This window comes from Podarcis erhardii, assembly GCF_964252035.2.
Source record: "Podarcis erhardii genome assembly, chromosome: 15".
In the NCBI taxonomy this organism is placed as follows: domain Eukaryota; kingdom Metazoa; phylum Chordata; class Lepidosauria; order Squamata; family Lacertidae; genus Podarcis; species Podarcis erhardii.
This window is the reverse complement of record NC_138505.1, coordinates 2,760,477-2,779,792: the sequence shown is the minus strand read 5'-3', so window position 1 is coordinate 2,779,792 and position 19,316 is coordinate 2,760,477. Positions and strand designations below refer to the sequence as shown.

Genomic DNA, 19,316 nt, shown 5'->3' with positions numbered 1-19,316 from the left:
CTTTGGGGTGCAGCATAAGTGGAAGTCACAAACTATACCCACAAAGGAGGAATGGATTTGTAAACTAAATGAATCAAAAATTTAAAAAAGGAGTGGAAATGTTTTGATGAATACTGTATATGGCAAAACAAAAAATTCCTTCCAGTAGCACCTTAAAGACCAACTAAGTTAGTTCTAGGTATGAGCTTTCGTGTGCATGCACACTTCTTCAGATACTTCTTCAGGTATCTGAAGAAGTGTGCATGCACACGAAAGCTCATATCTAGAACTAACTTAGTTGGTCTTTAAGGTGCTACTGGAAGGAATTTTTTGTTTTGACTATGGCAGACCAACGCGGCTACCTGTCTGCAACTGTATATGGCAAAATATTGCTAAAACAAAACAAACAAACAAACAAAACAAAACAAAACAAAACAAAAAACCCCCGCTAATGTGCCTAGATTAAAATGTGAAGTACTGGATGGAAGAAAAATTAGTAAGGAAAGATAGTAAGACTATATAGATGATCTGAGAAGACTGTAGAATGCAAAGATTATTGTAAATTGTATAATGTGGAGGAAATCAATTGATGGATTGAGGAAATATAAATGTAAGGGGGGATGGGGAGGAAATGATGTTGGCTTTGGAACATCTGTATTGTAATGTAATATGTGAAAACCAATAAATAAATTTTAGAAAAAAGAAAAAAGAGAGACAGAGAGAAAAGACTTTGGGACGCAGCAAATGGGCCCCCCCAACATCCTGCCCCCCACCCCACTCCCCGTTTCAAGCAAGAGTTTCAGCTGCTATCCTAAGGACTAGAATCTTGTGTTCTTATCACTTGCTAGCCTGCCTGGAGCCCAGAGCCCAAGAGCAAATATTTCGGCTGCAATCATGGGGACTAGGATCTTGTTTCCCAGCATTGGGAGCCAGCCCGCAGCCCAGAGCCACTGGCCCAACTTATTCAAAGCAAGGGAGGGCAGATCAACTGACCCCATTACTCACCAGGCTTCTGTGCTGGGCACCTTTGTCCAACGGATCGGGCCCATCGCCAGCCCCGCCGTCTCCATCCTGCGGGCACTGCACCGCGTAGCCCAACCGCACCAGCTCTGCACCGACGTCGATGTCCTGAAATTGGAAGGGGAAAGAGGGGCTTGTGGTTGGTGTGAAGGACCCAGTTCCCCACCCCTGAACAAACTCGATCCTCCTTGCCCGTTAAATAGGCTGCTAGCAAACCTGGGCTGTACATCCATATTGGGCTGAGATTTTTAGTTGTTGTAAGATCTTAACAGGGACGTGGGTGGTGCTGTGGGTTAAACCACAGAGCCTAGGACTTGCCGATCAGAAGGTCAGCAGTTCGAATCCCCGTGACGGGATGAGCTCCCGTTGCTCGGTCCCTGCTCCTGCCAACCTAGCAGTTCAAAAGCACGTCAGAGTGCAAGTAGATAAATAGGTACCACTCCGGCAGGAAGGTAAACGGCGTTTCCATGTGCTCTGGTGTCCCATTGTGCAAGAAGCGGTTTAGTCATGCTGGCCACATGACTTGGAAGCTGTCTGCGGACAAACGCCGACTCCCTCAGCCTATAGAGCGAGATGAGCGCCGCAACCCCAGAGTTGGTTACGACTGGACCTAATGGTCAGGGGTCCCTTTACCTTTTTAAGATCTTAACGCTCAAACCACGGAACGGCACCACACAAACCGTGCCTTACCTGCCCGCTGGTAGTATTGTACAATCTGACGTGAGGCCAGGTGCTGCTCCCAGCAGGCAGGTAGCTGGAGATCTTCGCCAGCACCGGCTTCCACTTGGCGCAGTGTGTGAGGCGGTCAAACTCGTCCAACGCGGCTTCGGACCAAGACTCTCCTGTTCAAGACACGGAAGCAAAAAGACATCAAGGTCAAGCAGCCCCACCCTAAGTGCGTCTCCCCTGGCAGGGGGATCCCTGCCAGATTAAAACTGTGCACCCCCAAACCAAGCGGTGCGTGGAAGGTGGCAACACGAGAGCGGGGCATTATTGGTGGTGGGACCCTCGTGCCCTAGGAATGCTCTCCTCGGGGAGATCCTTGCCAGTCTGAGGCCTTTTAACTCAGGCCTTTGGCAATCAAGTCTCCTTCTCCCCCGCCGCTCAACCTTTAGTGTTTTAATTGATTCAAAAAAGTGTATAGCCGGAGGCCTTTACAATGAACGGCAGAGGGCAAGAGCAAGGCTTTCTTCTGAAATCACACAGCATAGCCTATGAAATCTTACAGCATTAAAAATTCGCAGCATAAAGTTTTAAAATGAGAAAGCATCAACAGAATGGAAGAAAGCATCAATGGAGCTGGAATGGAGCTTTGTAGCTGCCAGAGCAAATTTGACTACCAGGCATGTAATTTGTAGATCTTTATCGGATAAAAGTTTGACTGTCCTAGGGGCAGCGACTCCTTTTAGTAGGGCGGACTGGACTTGTCTTTATCAACAGCATGTTGCTGGTGAAACTGGAAAAATTAGAATATGGTGGAAAAGTTCATTTATTTCAGTAATTCAGCTTAAAAGCTGAAGGCTGCCATTGAAGCATCCTGGTCTTCCATAACATAACAGCAGTGCCACAGGCTGATACCATCTATGCCATGCCGCATTGAGGCAGTAATTGATGCAAAAGGGGCCCAAACCAAGTACTGAGTACATATGCATGCTTCTACTTCTCAGAGGTCCAATACTGCTCTATTTGCAATCCTTGTTCTGCTGATTTCATTTAATACAGTGGTGCCCCGCAAGACGAACGCCTCGCAAGAAGGAAAACCCGCTAGACGAAAGGGTTTTCCGTTTTGGAGGTGCTTCGCAAAACGAATTTCCCTATGGGCTTGCTTTGCAAGACGAAATGTCTTGCGAGTTCCTGCGGGTTTTTTCCCCTTTCCCCCCTTTTCCTAAGCCACTAAGCCGCTTATCAGCTGATCCGCTAAAAGCCGCTAAACCACTAATAGTGCTAATCCACTAAACTGTCAATGGGCTTGCTTCGCAAGACGAAAAAACCGCTATACGAAGAGCCTCACGGAACGGATTAATTTCGTCTTGCGAGGCACCACTGTATTCTAATTTTCTGAGATTGTTAATTTGGGGTTTTCATCAGCTGTAAGCCATAATCATCACAATTATAACAAACAAAGGCTTGATATATCTCGCTTTGCATCTCATGAGTCTATCTCATATTAGTTTCACCTTTTAAGTTTCATTACTGAAGTAAATGAACTTTTCCACGATATTCTAATTTTTTGAGTTTCACCTGCATATCCTGGTTCCACGGCCTGCTCTGAAGGGCGACTTGGTTAAGAACATAAGAGCATCTGAGCTGGATCAGGCCTACCAAATCCAGCACCCTGTTCTTACAGCAGCCAAACAGATGCCTCTTCTGGGAATCCCGCAAACAGGCCCCAGGCGTGGCAGCAACGCTCCCCCACTTGCGATTCCCGGCATCTGGTTTTCAGAAGCGATTCGCCTCTGAGAGTGGAGGCAGAACATTGAGCCTAGTAGGCTCTGGTGGCCTTTAATACTAATAAAATTTCTTATTTATACCCTGCCTTCCCTGGCCAGAGCAGGGCTCAGGGCGGCTAACACCAATAAAAGCACAGTAAAAACATAATAGGGGGAAAAAGGGGGGGGGACCAATTTAAAATACAGGTTAAAATGCAATTTAAAATGCAGCCTCATTTTAAAAGTAGCCGATAAATCAAAACCATAAGGGGAAGGAAGACATAAGGGTCAGACTGAGTCCAAACCAAAGGCCAGGCGGAACAGCTCTGTCTTGCAGGCCCTGTGGAAAGATGTCAAGTCCCGCAGGGCCCTGGTCTCTTGTGGCAGAGCATCCCACCAAGTCGGGGCCAGTACTGAAAAGGCCCTGGGCCCTAGTTCAGACCAATCTAACCATCTTGCGACCTGGGACCTCCAAAGTGTTGTCATTTGTGGACCTTAAGGTCCTCTGCAGGGCATACCAGGAGAGACGGTCCCGTAGGTATGAGGGTCCTAGGCCGCATAGGGCTTTAAAGGTCAAAACCAGCACCTTAAACCTGACCCTGTGCTCCACCGGGAGCCTGTGCAGTTGGTAAAGTACCGGATGAATGTGATCCTGCGGCAAGGACTCCGTAAGGAGCATTCTGTACCCACTGGAGTTTCTGGGTTTCTTTATCCTCTGTGGATGTGTCCAAGCCTACGAAGACTCAAGCTGGTGGTTCCTGAGCATGCAACTCACCCGCTGGAGCGATTCCGGCAAGGCCACACTCTATCGCTTGGAAGGGGAGGCTGAGGAAGTCACTCCTGGGGGAAGAGAAGATGGCGAACAGGCCTTAACCAGGGGCTTATGCTTACTTCCAGGGAACAACAACTCTCCCAGATGCCTTGGCGTACGGTTTCAAAAGAGAGCCAACAGAAGCGGTGAAGGGACTTAAACCTTCAGAAGGGGACCAATTTCTCTTGCTTTGGGGGTGCGGGGGGGGGGGGCCCTAAACGCACAGCCTGCCAAAGGACTGGCCGCCGCCGCCACAAAGGCAGCGGTTGAAACTCCCATTGCTCCAGGCGCATTTTGCGACAGGGAATTCCACTTTTTAAAAAAGAATTATTATAAATTTTATTAGTATTTTCCAAACAACAACCACAACAGGAAAAGTATTGAAAAATAACAGTACACAAAACACAAAAACCAACAGTCCAAAAAATCAAACAAAAACAACACCACCACAACACCGACCCCCCCCCCACAAATCCATCTTACAAGTTAATATAAACACTAAAAAGAAAAACAAACATTGACTTCCACCAGTCCCACAGCACCTCCTTTATCTCTCATTGTGTCTTCCTGTTTTCCTGATCATCTCTATCCTAGCATCTAGATATAAATCCCTCTTTCTTATCCTTTCACTTCACAAGGTTATTCCAGACTCAGCCAAATTTCTGTCCTCGAACCTTGGCTTTTATTCATTTAGACACTTCCATTCCTTTTTCACTTCACTTTTTGGTTTTTGTCTTATTATATCTGTCAATTTGGCTAATTCTAAATATTCTGAAAGCTTACATAACTACTCTCTCCCAGTGGGTAACCGATTCCCTTTCCAATACTTTGCCACCAGGGAATTCCATTAGCGCAAGCAGTTTCTGAGCTCCGGGTACAGCACTGCGGCTAAGATTTCAGATTAAAATTGCCACTGCTAGCACTAGGGGAGGAGAAATTCCTCCCCGCTCGGCTCCCAAGAGATGCCAATCTGGCTTTCGACACAGACAGACCAGTCGCCTCACAGCAGCCGCTCCATCAGGATCCCTAGAATGGTTTCCCCTTAAGTACCGGGGTCTGAGCTTGCCTTCTTCCTCTTCCCTCCCCTTCCATTTCTCCTCCTTTTCAGACTACAGATGTCTGGCCGCGGATGTTTAAAGCGCTCTCCAGACCCGTCCTGGTTCCTCCCGGGAACTGCAGTTTGCAAAGGGTCGTTAGGGGGATCCCACACAGAACCACACCTTTAACAAGCTACAGTCCCCGGGGTCCTTAGGGGGAAAGGCACAATTCTTAAAAGTGGTGCAAGGGTTGAGGCACGTAGAGAAACCATTGACCCCCTGTTGGTGAGGCTTGCTGACCTACCGGTAAAGCAAAAATTCAATATTCTCCTGTTAGGCAAAGACCACAAGATGACCCGAATTGTCGCCAGATTCTATGCACAGATCTGTAGGCGCAGACCATCCACTGATTCAATCTAGTTTGTTAAGAATATTCCCAAACCCAGATCCATGGGTGACTTTGGGTCGTTTCTCTAAGGTAGTCTATTTTAAAGTTTTTATGTGTTTATATGCCTATAAGCTGGGACACGGGTGGCACTGTGGGTTTAACCACAGAGCCTAGGACTTGCTGATCAGAAGGTTGGCGGTTCGAATCCCCGCAATGACGGGGTGAGCTCCCATTGCTTGGTCCCTGCTCCTGCCAACCTAGCAGTTCAAAAGCACGTCAGAGTGCCAGTAGATAAATAGTTACCGTTCCGGCGGGAAGGTAAACGGCGTTTCTGTGCACTGCTCTGGTTTCGCCAGAAGCGGCTTAGTCATGCTGGCCACACAACCTGGAAGCTGTACGCCGCCTCTCTCGGCCAATAAAGCGAGATGAGCGCCGCAACCCCAGAGTCGGCCACGACTGGACCTAATGGTCAGGGGTCTTTTTTGATATGCCTATCACACTTTTAAACTTAAAATCCATTGTTGTATAGTTTTAAATGTTTGTTTTGCTATTGGGATTGTAGTTCCATTTGTGTTTCTCAAGCTGGTCTGACCGTAATAAATTTCATGTTCAAAGTGGTGCAAGGGTGTGTTAAATGCACGGGGCGGATGTCTCTTGCGGTCGGGTTTTCACAACCTGCTCTGGGAAGCCTAAAAAGCAGGATAATAATGATTTACACCAGGGCTTCCTCAACCTCAACCCTCCAGATGTTTTGAGACTACAATTCCCATCATCCCTGACCACTGGTCCTGCTAGCTAGGGATCATGGGAATTGTAGTCCCAAAACATCTGGAGGGCAGAGGTTGAGTAAGCCTGCTTTACACAGAAATGAATGCGCTTCTTTTTTAGAAAACCTCGACAGATAATATCCAACAGTTCAGTTGATTAAATCCTCTTTTTTTAAAGGAGCATCAGAACACCCAGGAATCGGGACGCAGGTGTGGCAGGTGTGGCGTTTGCCTCCTAGGTGAGTCATAAGGAAAGGGTTAAATAAGTGAGATGTGATTGGCCAGTGGGAATGCAAGCGGAGGAGTAAAAGTTAGAGTGGGAGGTTTTGAAAGTCAGTTGAGGTTTGGGAGTTGAAGAAGGAAGAGGGAGGATTAGATGTGGGTTGGTAGAGTTGTATTGTGAGAGAGTGAGAGGAATTGTTAGGTTGAGTCAGATAGATAGTTGGAATAATCAGTTTGGAGTTGTTAGGAACCAAGATTAAAAAACTGACAAGAGAAAAATTAACTGAAACCATACGCTTGTTCCTGCATTTAAAAATAAATTTGATTATTTGTTAATGTTAACAACTGTCTGGACTCCGGGTGTCCCCGTGAGAAACGAGATGGTGGCAGCGAAGAAAGCAATCACAGTGATGGCACAGGGTCAATAGACCGTCAAACGTCTGGGGGCTCTGTGTGATCGCCACAGCAGGTTAGTGTCAGCCTCTTTCCTCCCTCACCGTAATGGCTGCAGCTTCTCCAACGGGGCCTCTCCGTTGTCACCAAAGTCCACGTAGTAGAGGTCCATGTTTCCATTGGCCAAGGTGCCAAGGACTCTGGCTCTGTACCAGGCGCGGTCTTCGGGGTACGGGGCGGCCACGATGTCCCCCACGTTCACCTTCAGGGGTTCCAGCTGGGGAGCCTGAGTGAAGGAATGGGTTTCCAAATCTAAAACCTGACTGTGCAGTCAGTCTGAAACGGGCCCCAAAATCCCCTTCTCCAAGGGTGCATGAGCTAAACACCATTATTAACTTGAGCTCTTGAGCAAATGTATAACAGGAACCCAGCTGTATAAACAGAGCTCTCTCCTCTATCAGTCCGTGACGCCTAATGAATGGCCTTGTCAGTTCCAAAGTGGAGCAGGAATGAAACATCTGGGGGTTATCTTACATCCTGACCACACTGACGCACAGACCTTGTCAGCCACCCGGGAACGGCTCCAGGAGTGCTCTTAGAGTTGGTGCCCTTCTTACCCCAAGGTAAGGGTAAGAACAGGAACACCCTTTTATGGTCAAGATTACAGGAGCAGGAACATCTGTGATGTCAACTTACGCGTATAAGCTTATGTGGTTGGATTCCTGGGGAAGGGAGGGAGAGGGTGCCTGGAGGATATACCGTATTTTTCGCTCTATAGGACGCACCGGACCATAGGACGCACTGGACCATAGGAGGGGGAGAACAGGGAAAAATTTTCCCCCTTGTTCTCCCCCTCTAAAACAAGGTGCGTTCAAGGTGCATTCACCCGAGCGTGTGGGGCTGGCGGTGGGGGGAAGTGCTACTTCCCCCCACCGCCAGCCTCAAAGATCCCTGAAGCCTTTGGAGCGCAGCGCAGCGCCCCGCTGCCCTGGAGAGGCTTTGCGCGCAGCCCTCCGTCTCGCTGTTTTGGCTTGGGAACAGCCTTGCTAGCCTCTGCAGGAGAGCGGGGTGAAGGCTCCCTGTTCTGCCTTTGGGCTTAGCGGCGCAGCCTGCATTCGCTCTATAGGACGCACACACATTTCCCCTTAATTTTTGGAGGGGAAAAAGTGCGTCCTATAGAGCAAAAAATACGGTATATACTGCATGGAATCTCTCAATTCTTTGGACTTGCTGTGAACTGACCGCGCAAGTGCCTTCTGCTATCCGGAGAGCAGAATAAACTCTTTCTCTGAATCAACCTCGGTGCCATTTGACTTCCTTTCTCCCTCCCGGGAGCAACGCAGACCCCACCAGTCGGTAAAGTCTAAGAAGGCTACATGAGGAACAGAGGCACTAGGAGGGGACCCTCGCACACCCACACACTAGCACTGCAAAAGGACCCGGAGTTCAGACCGGGCGGGCGAGGGAATGAAGGGGGTGCCCTCCTCTCCCCCACGCCAGGGGCCTGCCCCGCCGCACAAATCCTCACCGAAAGGCCGCTGTCGTAGTACTGAGTCATTTCGCGGGTGAGCTTGTCCAGCTGGAAGGTGCGCGAGCCGATAATCTGGATCCAGAAGTGGTTCGGGCTCTCGGAGGCCGAGACGTAGACCTCCAGGTGCTCATTGGCGTGGAAGCTGAAGTCCGGGCTGGGGACTGAAGACCCGGGAGGCAGAAAGTAAGGAGAAGACCGGCCCTCTCTCTAAACCAGCCTTTCTCAGCCTGTGGGTCCCCAGATGTTGTTGGACTACAACTCCCATCCCACCTAGCTAGGAAGGCCAGAGCTCAGGGATGACGGGAGTTGTAGTCCAACAACATCGGGGGGGGGGGGGGACGGACCCACAGGTTGAGAACCGCTGCGAGTCTAAACGGATGGCTGGAGTGGTCAAGGTCTGACTCGTAGCTTCCCTCCCCCCATCTCTTCCTCCCTAGACAACACCCCAACGATGGCGCCTCTGCAGGAGCCCCAGCATCAGATAAGATTGCAGCTGTGGGAAATCTATTTCAACCTATCCTACAAAAAAACAAAAGGCACTAGTCCTCATGATTGCCTCCTGGAAGAGGGTTAGCACACGGCAGAGAGTCAACTATTTATCGACAAAGGTAACAGTCGCTTCTGCAGTTGTAGGTATCTGCACGCACCAATCTAACAACTAGGCCAGGCACAGGCAAATTCGGACCTCCAGATGTTTTGTTCCTATTAGCTAGGGATGATGGGAGTTGTGGTCCCAAAATGTCTGGAGGGCTGAGTTTGCCTATGCCTGGACTAGGCAGTTATAGAAATACAATCATCATCATCATCATCATTCCCAGGTAGGAAGTCAATACATGAAACAATGTAACCGTTTAATTTGTTGTTGTTTTAAAAAAACATTATTTCGTTTTTTCAGATTAAAATTTTAGTCACATGTCCAGCAAACAACATAAAAACAAGATTCCAAGGAATCTCTGGAACTTCCCTCCTACCCTTTGTGGGTCCTATTGTTAATAATTTTCTCCTGCTTCTTTTAGAATACCATTGTACCTCGGAAGTCGCCCAAATGCCTTGTGTCTTGAATGTTTTGGCTCCCAAACGCTCAAATCCCAGAAGTGAGTGTTCTGGTTTTCGAACGTTCTTTTGGAAGCCAAACATCCGACGGGGCTTCTGTGACTTCTGATTTGCTGTAAGAACTTCCTGCAGCCAATCGGAAGCCATGCCTTAGTTCCTGAATGTTTTGGAATCCGAACAGACTTCCGGAACGGATTCCGTTTGACTTCTGAGGCACGACTGCAATCCAAATCTTTTGTCTCTCCATGGTATCCAAAATTCACCATTAAACTACAAGGAATATTCTAATCCAACAATTTCAAATGTTTACAGTGGTCTTTGAGATAAGATATAAATTCCCCCCATTCCTTATTAAAATTTAGGTCTTCCTGATTTCTGATTCTTTAAATTGAAGCTAATTTGTAAAAAAAAAATAAATGGAAATGCAATAAAAATTATATTGGGCGTAGGGAAGGTTTCTAGTCCCCACAAGTGAATTAACTCAGCGCCACCATCTTAAGACAGCTTCTAAAGCCTCGAGGAAGAGATCAGACAAGCTGACAGAGAAGCCGACCAACATCTGATAATTTAATGGAACCTCCAGCTCCAGAGGCAGCCTACATCTGAATGGGCTTGCTGGACAACAGCGCAGGAGGGGAAGGGGAAATTATTATTTTTAAAAGAGAGATATAAAGGCTGCCTCGTTCCGCTTACCTTCAAAAGCATAGCTCAGGCAAGAGGTTTCCGATAAGGACTCCTCGGAGGAGCCGCCTTCGCTCCTCAGCTCCTGGGGTTCCTCGGGGGGATATTCTGGAAATTTCCCAGGGGCTCCTTCCTGGCGTGGGGTCCCCAACGGCTGACGGAAGGCTTCTCCGGTGCAAGGAGAATCCCCCCTCCGATCGCCACTGCCGCCAGCGTCCTCTTTCCTCGTGCCCAGAGGCTGCTTCCGCTGGGACCGGGCCAAAGCCGAGTGCGAGAGTTTCTTGTGGAAGGCCTCATCCTCCAAAACCTTCTCCGCGATCAGTTTCTATGGGAGATTTGGAAGAGTAGCAAAGGATGCTGATGGGCCGGGTGCGAGTTCCCTTTGTCTACAGCAGGCTGCAGTCGGAACTGGTTCCCAACGTATTTCAGGGGTCCCGATTCAGCTTGCAGCCTGGCTGGCCAAGGAACTGCACCAATGCAGAGGCCTAGGACTTGCCGATCAGAAGGTCCAGCTCCGAGGGCCTTCTGGTAGTTCCCTCCCTGTGAGAAGCAAAGCTACAGGGAACCAGGCAGAGGGCCTTCTCGGTGGTGGCACCCGCCCTGTGGAACGCCCTCCCATCAGATGTCAAAGAAATAAACAACTATCTGACATCTGAAGGCAGCCCTGTTTAGGGAAGTTAATGATTGAGGTTTTAATGTATTTTTAAACTTTTGTTGGAAGCTGCCCAGATTGGCTGGGGAAACCCAGCCAGATGGGTGGGGTAAAAATGAATTATTATTATTATTAATTATTATTATTATTATTATTATTATTATTATTAGAGTGTGTGTGTGTGTGAGAGAGAGAGAGAGAGAGAGAGAGAGAGAGAATATGAATGAGAGAGGGAGAGGAGGGAATGAATGAAACTTCCTCACCTCTGCCATACAAGGAACCAAAAATCTTAAAAATACAGGAACAAGGAGCCCAGTATAGTAGCAGCCAGGCTTAACAATAAAACCCAGCCTTGGAAATAAGTTGCACTTAATTATAATTACAATTGACTAATAAAACTTGAAAAGTAATAAAAATAATTATAAAAGGAAATGAGTTTCACAGTGAAGCTTCTCGCCCCCCCCCCCATAAAAACTAAAAATCCAACAGCACCACTTTCTGAAATAGAACTGGCATAGACACCACATATTTACCTCCTCTAACATCCCAAAACTGTAGTTTAACCCTCACAGAACTACAACTCCCAGCACCCTTAAACTGCACTTCCCAGGATTCTTTGGAGGGGGGTGTTGGGCCCCCTGCTCAGAAAGGAGGTTATGCCTGCAGCTTCCGAGGGTGTAAGGCAGGCCTCCTTGGGGCCAGGATCCCAGCACACGGCGAGATTGAATCGGGGCTGCCCACCACGACCTCACAGAACGACGGCGGCAGCTGGGGAGCAGAGCAGGAGGCTCACCTTAGCTGCCAGCACCTCCTTGCGAGTCCCAGAGAGCGTGATCTGGCGGGTGAGCGAAAAACTCCCTTCGCGGTCGCAATCGATCTTGGCCCCCGTGCTCTGGTGGATGGCTCGCACTGTCTCCCCGCCCCTGCCTGGGGGACGAGAAAAGGTTAGCAGAAACCGCAAGGATTGTGTCCTGTCCCCCCCACTGTCCTCTGAGGGCACCTCCATTGCAGCACTGGGAAGAAGAAGAAGAAGAGTTTGGATTTGGTATCCCGCTTTATCACTACCCGAAGGAGTCTCAAAGCGGCTAACATTCTCCTTTCCCTTCCTCCCCCACAACAAACACTCTGTGAGGTGAGTGGGGCTGAGAGACTTCAAAGAAGTGTGACTAGCCCAAGGTCACCCAGCAGCTGCATGTGGAGGAGCGGAGACACGAACCCGGTTCCCCAGATTACGAGACTACCGCTCTTAACCACTACACCACACTGGCTCTCACTGGCTCCCACTACACTGGGAGAGATTGGAAGAGGAAGGCTCCCTCCATCAGCTTCGTCGGAGGCCCATTTGGTCATTGGAGCAGCTGTTTAGAAATCGGTGCCTGAGTGTTGGGGCTTTTGTTTTCCTCTACCCTCCCAGTTCCTCTTTCCTTGTGTGCTGTCCTTAAAAAAAAAAAAAAAAAAAAGATCGCAAGCTCGGAGGTAGGGACTGTCTTCTTTTGACCGTATGTAAACCACTCCTGGAGTCTTTATGCCTGAAGCGGAGGGCACCAAATGCTCCAAATAAATAAGAACAAACTATATAGGCCGAGAGAGACTAATCTACAAGTTGCAAAATATTTGCCCTGTTAACTTTCTGCTCGTTTCCTCCTAGGCTGATGAGTGTGCAAACCCTGATATGGGGGGTAAAGGCAGAGTCCAGCAAAGTGACTGATCAGAGTTTGCAGAGCCTGGGGCTTTGTGGACACCGCTGACCTGTGCAGGTAATAAAATTTAACAGTAATATTTAAATATCTAAAGGGCTTTCATAAGGAGCAAGCTTGTTTTTTTCCTTCAATTTTTTTTATTGATTTTCAACATTTATCACAAAAATAACATTAACACACAACAAAGAAAAACACACAATACAACAAACTAAATACACACAAAAAACCCTCTTCAAATATCCAACTCCCATCACATTGATAACTGACTTTGAGTCCTCTCTAACTGAATTTCATTATATCTCCTGTGTAACAGTTCTCCAAGTTCATATTTCTAATAAAATTATCTCCTTTCATTTACTAACTTCTTCTCCTTTATTGATATTCTAATCCTTAACATTTACTACCACATATTCTTATTCTACCTCTAGGCCTATTTGTTACTTCCAAGAATTTTCTATTTATCTTATATGACAATATTTAGCTAAATATTCTTTGAATTGGAGCAAGCTTGTTTCCTGCTGCCCCGGAGGGCAGGACCTGAAGCTATTGATTCAAGAAAGGAGAACTTTCTGAGCCATTCAATAGGGGAAGAGATGGCTTTGGAAGGTAGAGGACTCTCCCCTAGAGGAGGTTGCTAAACAGAGTCGGGTGGCCGCCTGTTAGGGATACTTCAGCCGTGCTTCCTGCTTTGGAGAGGGCTGGACTAGATGGCCCCTGGGGTCCCTTTTCCAACTCTACAATTCTATGTTTCTATGAAATAATAATATAGATGGTCCTCGCCCTGCATTTTACCCTCACAACGCAGCAAGGCACATTAAGATGAGGGACTGTGACTGGCTCAGTGTCACCAAGTGAGCTTCATGGCTAATAAAAATAATAAATTTATTTATAGCCCATCCCTCCCCAGCCAGAGCTGGGCTCAGGGTGGCTAGCACCAGAAAAATCACAATAAAAACATAATAGGGGGGAAAAAACCCAATTTAAAATACAGATTAAAATGTAATTTAAAATGCAGCCTCATTTTAAAGTAGCCGATAGATTAAGACCATAAGGGGAGGGAAACACAAGGGTCAGACTGAGTCCAAACCAAAGGCCAGGTGGAACAGCTCTGTCTTGCAGGCTTTGCGGAAAGAGGTCAAGTGCTGCAGGGCCCTGGTCTCTTGTGACAGAGCGTTCCACCAGATTGGGGCCACAACTGAAAAAGCCCTGGCCCTGGTTGAGGCCAGCCTAACCTCTCTGTGGCCTGGGACCTTGAAGATATTTTTGTTTGAAGACCATAAGGTCCTCTGCGGGGCATACCAGGAGAGGCAGTCCCACAGGTACGTGGGTCCTAGGCCGTATAGGGCTTTAAAGGTCAAAACCAGCACTTTAAACCTGACCCTGTACTCCACTGGGACTTGAACCCTTGTCTCCCAGGTCCGAGTCCAAGACTCTAACCACTAGGCCACACCGACCCCCAACAGCAATGGCACCTGAAGTTCCCTTGCTGTTGGTTTATAAGCCCAGGACAGGCGCCAAGTGTGCAGGCTTCCCGCCACCCAATCAAAACAGAGCGCAAGAAAGTTTTGAGGGATTTAGAGGACGCAGAACAGGGATTACCAATGATGCGCCCCACGGCACGCTGGGGCACGAGGATCTTTTCCGTCACGGCCATGTTCTCCTCCAGGATCTGGTGGATGGTGGCTTTGGCCTTGCACACCTGGACGGCGGAGCCACAGATGCGGATCAGGCGCTCCTCGCCAGAATCCTCCACGTCGACGTCAATGCGGGCCTGGGTCTCCTTCCGCAGCTGCGGAGAGAGGGGACAGGGGCTCTTCAGCCTCGGCAATCTCCAAAACAGCGACGGCCGGGTCGGGTCGGAGTGTGCCCGGTTCCCAGCAGCCTCTACGGTGGGGGCCTCATCCAATTTTATAGACGGCGGCAGAGGCCCCAATCACACCAGCGTGAGGATTAAACAGTCGCCGCTTCCCTCAAAGGATTCTGGGAGCTGTTGGTTGTTCAGAGTGGTATGTGCTGTTAGGGGACACCCCTCCATTTCCTTCCCAGAGCTACGATTCCCAGAAGACGGAGGGGTTGTTAAAGCCCTCTGGGAACTGCGGCTCGGTGAAGGTGTAACAGAGCGCCTCCTGACTACCCTCAGGACCCTGAAACTACAGCTCCCAGAATTCTTTGGTTAACCAATTCTAGCCTTAATAATTCTAGCCTGGTCCCGATATCCTCTTCCCTGATTTCTGCAAGGCGATGTAGAGACGAAGGCTGCATTCACACCAAACATTTAAAGCACCACGATACCAATTTAAGCAGTCGTGCCTTACCTCAGAAGAATCCTGGGGGGCCGCTGTTAGTTGAGGAAGCCGTTAGGAGACCCCCGCTGCTCCCCTCATATAGCTACCCTTTCCTGCCACTACAGATCCCCTCTTTGTGGGGAACTCTGGGGAACCGTAACACTGCGAGGGCCTTAACCAGGGGTCGGCAGGGCTTATTGGGCATGGGCTGGATTACTCCCATGGAGAACCTCCGTGGGAGTGGACCAGTGCAGCGGGACGCCGGAAATCGCGCCTGCGCAGAAGCCATTTTTGGCGCTGTGGACATGAAGACACGATTTCCAATGTCTGGTCATGTGCAGAAGTAATTTCTGGCACCACAGACAAGCGCAGACACAATTTACGGCATCTGGGCATGTGTAGAAGTAATTTCTGGCACCACAGACACACGCAGACACAATTTCCAGCATCTGGGCATGTGCAGAAGCAATTTCTGGCACCGCAGATACAATTTCTGGCGTCTGGGCATGTGCAGAAGCAATTTCCGGGGCCACGGAAGAGAGTCCCCGCTCCGCCAGTTTAGCGCAGTTTGCAAGGACTCGCCAAGCGGGCAGCTCAGTTCGGAGGTGGCTTGTGGGCCAGTTAAACAGCCTCCGTGGGCCACTTCCAGCCCATGGGCTGCAGGTTGGGGACTCCCGGCCTTAACCCAGAGATATTGGGGTCAGGCCCTAGGCACCGTTTTCTCCCTCCCCGTTGGGCTGAGGGCAGCGCCGAATTCACACGGCTCCGGGAGTCAGCAAACCTACCTGCTTGACGTTTGCTCCGTGGCGCCCGATGAGCAGCTTCACTGCATCCTTCGGGACCTTCATCTCCACCTGGAGCTCCTCCTCGCCCACAAACGTCACCCGTTCCTCTGGAAGTCCCGGCCAGGGAGAAAGACAAGAGACACACAGGGCGATGAGGACCCAAAACTTCCCCCAACTTTCCCCCAACTGTCTCTCCTCAGCAGCCGTGAGCCCATCACCCCAGGGAAGAGATGGTGGCCGGCCTCCCTGCCCACTCCTGAGCTCAGGGACCTGCCCATCTACTAGCCCCAAAGGCTCTGTGCCACCTCCGCTGCGGGAGGCACAGTGCCACTGAATGCCCGTTGCTGGGAACAGCAAGCGGGGAGATGTGCTGCTGTGCTGGGGGTCCCGATTGTGGGTTTCCCTTGGGGGCGTCTGGCTGGCTGGTGTGAGAACAGGATGTGGGGTTAGAAGGGCTCCCTTTGGCCTGATCTTCTCAAGATATTATAGAACTAGAGGAATTCCCTATCAATGGCTGCTGGCCATGGCTGTTATACTCTCTTCTCCACGGTTGGAAGCAGCAAGACTCCTGAATACCGATGGACATAAACCACGGCGGGGGGGGGGGTTGCTCTTGCTTTTGAGGGCCTGCTTATAGGCCTGTGATGTGGGCTAGATGGGCCTGATCCACCTGTATTTTAAATTTGCTTTCCCCCCCTATTATGTTTTGATTGTAATTTTACTGGTGTTAGCCGACCTGAGCCCGGCTCTGGCTGGGGAGGGCGGGGTATAAATATATTTTTTTAATTATATTATTAAGGGCTCCCGTAATGTTCTTGACCAACACTGCTACCCCCACGCAGCAGGCTAGGAAATAAGGATGGGGAACGGTGAACCCGGCCAATTTTTATTAGTACTGTACTGTTAATAATTCACACGGCGGCTGCGCTTTCCCTCTGTTGAAAGCCATCATGGCGTCTCCTTGACAAAGCACAGTGCTTTTCGAGAGGGGAAAACAAACTCTTACGCATTGCAAGGGGTTAGACTAGATGACTCTTTGGGTTCCTTCCAGCTCCCCAATTCTGTATGAACCTGTCTACAGAGACCCAGCACTTTCCTCGCTGGGGTGAGGGTGGAGGAAACCAGTAAGTTGGAAGAGCAGAGAGCAAGCGGCCAAGCAGCCCATGTTCTCTCCGGGATTTCAAAAGGGGTCCTTGAATTCCTGATTCTGACCCCACACGTGCCATGTGGGGATTTAGGAGGCTCCACCAAACACAGCTGGACTCAACTTCCAAGCAAGAATAGGCTGAAAGCACTTAAAACTTTACATAAATATTTATGCATGCAACTACGGCGGCAAGGTTATTGATTGCCAAAAATTGGAAAAGCAGCAGCGTCCCAACTAAAACGGACTGGTTATCTAAAATGATGGAATACTTCAATATTGCCGAACTAACAGGGAGCATAAGAGGAGAAATGGTACAAAAAGTGAATAAGGAGGGGGCTATCTTTAAGGAATACATCAACATTTATGTGGAAAAAGTAGAATTTCTGACAGATACTGAGTGAATCCAGAAAATGATTAGAGTGAAAGGAGAGTAAAGTTAAGATAGAAGAAGAGATTAAAGAAATAAAGAAATGCGTTTAAGCCAGTTGGAAAAATAAAGTAGAGTAACAAGAACGGCTGGAAGTCAAGTCACTTGGTGGGTGTCCGTGTGGGGTAGGTGTGTTGATACGTATAGTATAGGTAGGTATTATATAGAGTAATGCAGGTATGTTTTATGTTATGAAAACTAGGTAGTGTACGTGTATTGTGTAAATGTATATGTATGTGTTTTATATGTCAACAAGAAAAAGAAAAAAGAAAGCACTTAAAAGATGCATTTGCCACCCATCGGGTTTCACCAACAACCCCGCCCTCCGCCTGAGCCCAAGGGCGGAAAGATGTCAATATGGGATGCGCTTACGAAATGACAGCAAGTGTCAAGCGAACGCTCGAGGGCAGGAGTGGCTCTGGAAGCTTTCCCAGAACGAGCGGCGCACGCAGACAGGAGAGGAGTACAGCAGGCAGGCGCGATCGATTGTTCACAGCCCAGTGCCACCCACGCAGCAGATGCCAGCCGCACAGCCGCGCTTCCCTCCGGCCCAGGGCGCACACCCACCTTGGCTCTCCCGGTAACGGCGATACAGGATGTAGAGAATCGCCCCGCTGGCGGGGACCCCGAGTGCCAGGGCCACCTTCTGCAGCGTGGTCAGACTGCTCCAGGAGCCCTTCTCGGATGCCATGGCCCCTGCCGGAGGCGCCCTAAACGGGAAGGGGAAAAATTTCCTCAGCTGCATCTCCCCTTGGGAGAGGCCGACCAAGTACATCGCCCCGCAGGGAAGCAGCAGCAGCAGCAGCAGCCGGCGGGATCCGCCAGACAGGGACCGCAGCTCCACAGTGGAAGCAACCCGGCCGACGCCTGAGAAATGACTTTGCTTCTCAAGGGTTTGGACGGCTGCCTGGAGCTGCCTGCAGCCAACCTTGCTGTCCCCGGCAGAGGTTTCCCCTCCCCACCTCGGGAGAAGGGAAGAAACGGAGAAGGTGCCAGGTATTGTGTTTCAAAGAGGATGGTCGAGCCAAGCCAGGGTGCGTGTGAATCAATGTGGTTTCAGAAATGCACTTTCAGGGCTGACTTCCACCACCCACTCCTGGCAGAACAGGCCAAGAGTCCATTTAACCAGGCCTGGGGAACCCAATGCAGCCCCCCTCTGGACCCCTGGATCTGGCCCTCAAATTCCCCCAAGCCATACCCTTCTATGGCCCTGTTTTGCACCCAGGGTTTTCTGCTTTTTGCCTGGCTGTAAAGTTTGAAGGGACGCGGGTGGCACTGTGGGTTACACCACAGAGCCTAGGGCTTGCCGATCAGAAGGTCGGCGGTTCGAATCCCCACGACGGGGTTAGCTCCTGCTGCTCGGTCCCTGCTCCTGCCAACCTAGCAGTTCAAAAGCACGTCAAAGTGCAGGTAGATAAATAGGTACCACTCCGGCAGGAAGGTAAACGGCGTTTCCGTGCGCTGCTCTGGTTCGCCAGAAGCGGCTTAGTCCTGCTGGCCACATGACCCGGAAGATGTACGCCGTCCCCTCGGCCAATAAAGCAAGATGAGCGCCACAACCCCAGAGTCGGTCACGACTAGACCTAATGGTCAGGGGTCCCTTTACCTTTACTTTAAAGTTCCCTTGAACTCTTGAGCATGCCTCTGGATGAAGGATTGGGGCATCTTGAGTGGGTGCAGAAACCAGTTACATCAGTTCCTGTATCCAGTTCTGCCCACCACTGGCAAGCGGCCCTTGGAAGGTTTCCGAAGGGGGAATGTGGCCCTCAGGGTGAAACACAGGTTTTCCACGCCCACAGCAGCATGTTCCCATGAAGCTACACACACACACACACACACACGGGTTGAGGATTGCCTTCCTTTCTTCCTTCCTATGTCCCCAGCATCTAACACTCAGGTATACTGCCTCAGTATCTGGAGGTTCCACTCCTAACTAGCATAAAGACCAAAAGAGCCCTGCAGGGTTGGAATGAAGGACTGAATTCTGTCTCCCCCAATGGCCAGGCCAC

The 19,316-nt window shown here is 49.6% G+C and overlaps 2 protein-coding genes across 4 annotated transcripts in view; both read right to left on the bottom strand.

Moving 5' to 3' along the window:
• The window catches only part of MRPL9 (mitochondrial ribosomal protein L9), a 91,510-nt gene that overhangs the window by 28,270 nt on the left and 43,924 nt on the right, over positions 1 to 19,316 (bottom strand). The gene's annotated exons all lie outside the window — the stretch shown is intronic.
• TDRKH (tudor and KH domain containing) overlaps positions 1 to 19,316 on the bottom strand; it is a 28,350-nt gene that overhangs the window by 6,635 nt on the left and 2,399 nt on the right. For 2 of the 3 annotated variants that reach the window (XM_081840962.1, XM_081840960.1), the window contains exons 2-11: positions 17,875 to 18,017; positions 15,734 to 15,840; positions 14,263 to 14,452; positions 11,757 to 11,890; positions 10,324 to 10,636; positions 8,575 to 8,738; positions 7,151 to 7,332; positions 4,204 to 4,268; positions 1,690 to 1,841; positions 985 to 1,107 (exon numbers count right to left, since the gene is read on the bottom strand). In XM_081840962.1, coding sequence (XP_081697088.1) covers positions 985 to 1,107; positions 1,690 to 1,841; positions 4,204 to 4,268; positions 7,151 to 7,332; positions 8,575 to 8,738; positions 10,324 to 10,636; positions 11,757 to 11,890; positions 14,263 to 14,452; positions 15,734 to 15,840; positions 17,875 to 17,998 — 1,554 coding nt within the window. In that variant the 5' untranslated portion in view covers positions 17,999 to 18,017. Of the gene's footprint in view, positions 1 to 984; positions 1,108 to 1,689; positions 1,842 to 4,203; positions 4,269 to 7,150; positions 7,333 to 8,574; positions 8,739 to 10,323; positions 10,637 to 11,756; positions 11,964 to 12,250; positions 12,329 to 14,262; positions 14,453 to 15,733; positions 15,841 to 17,874; positions 18,018 to 19,316 lie in introns of those variants that run through there. The other variant, XM_081840961.1, reaches the window with a different exon arrangement.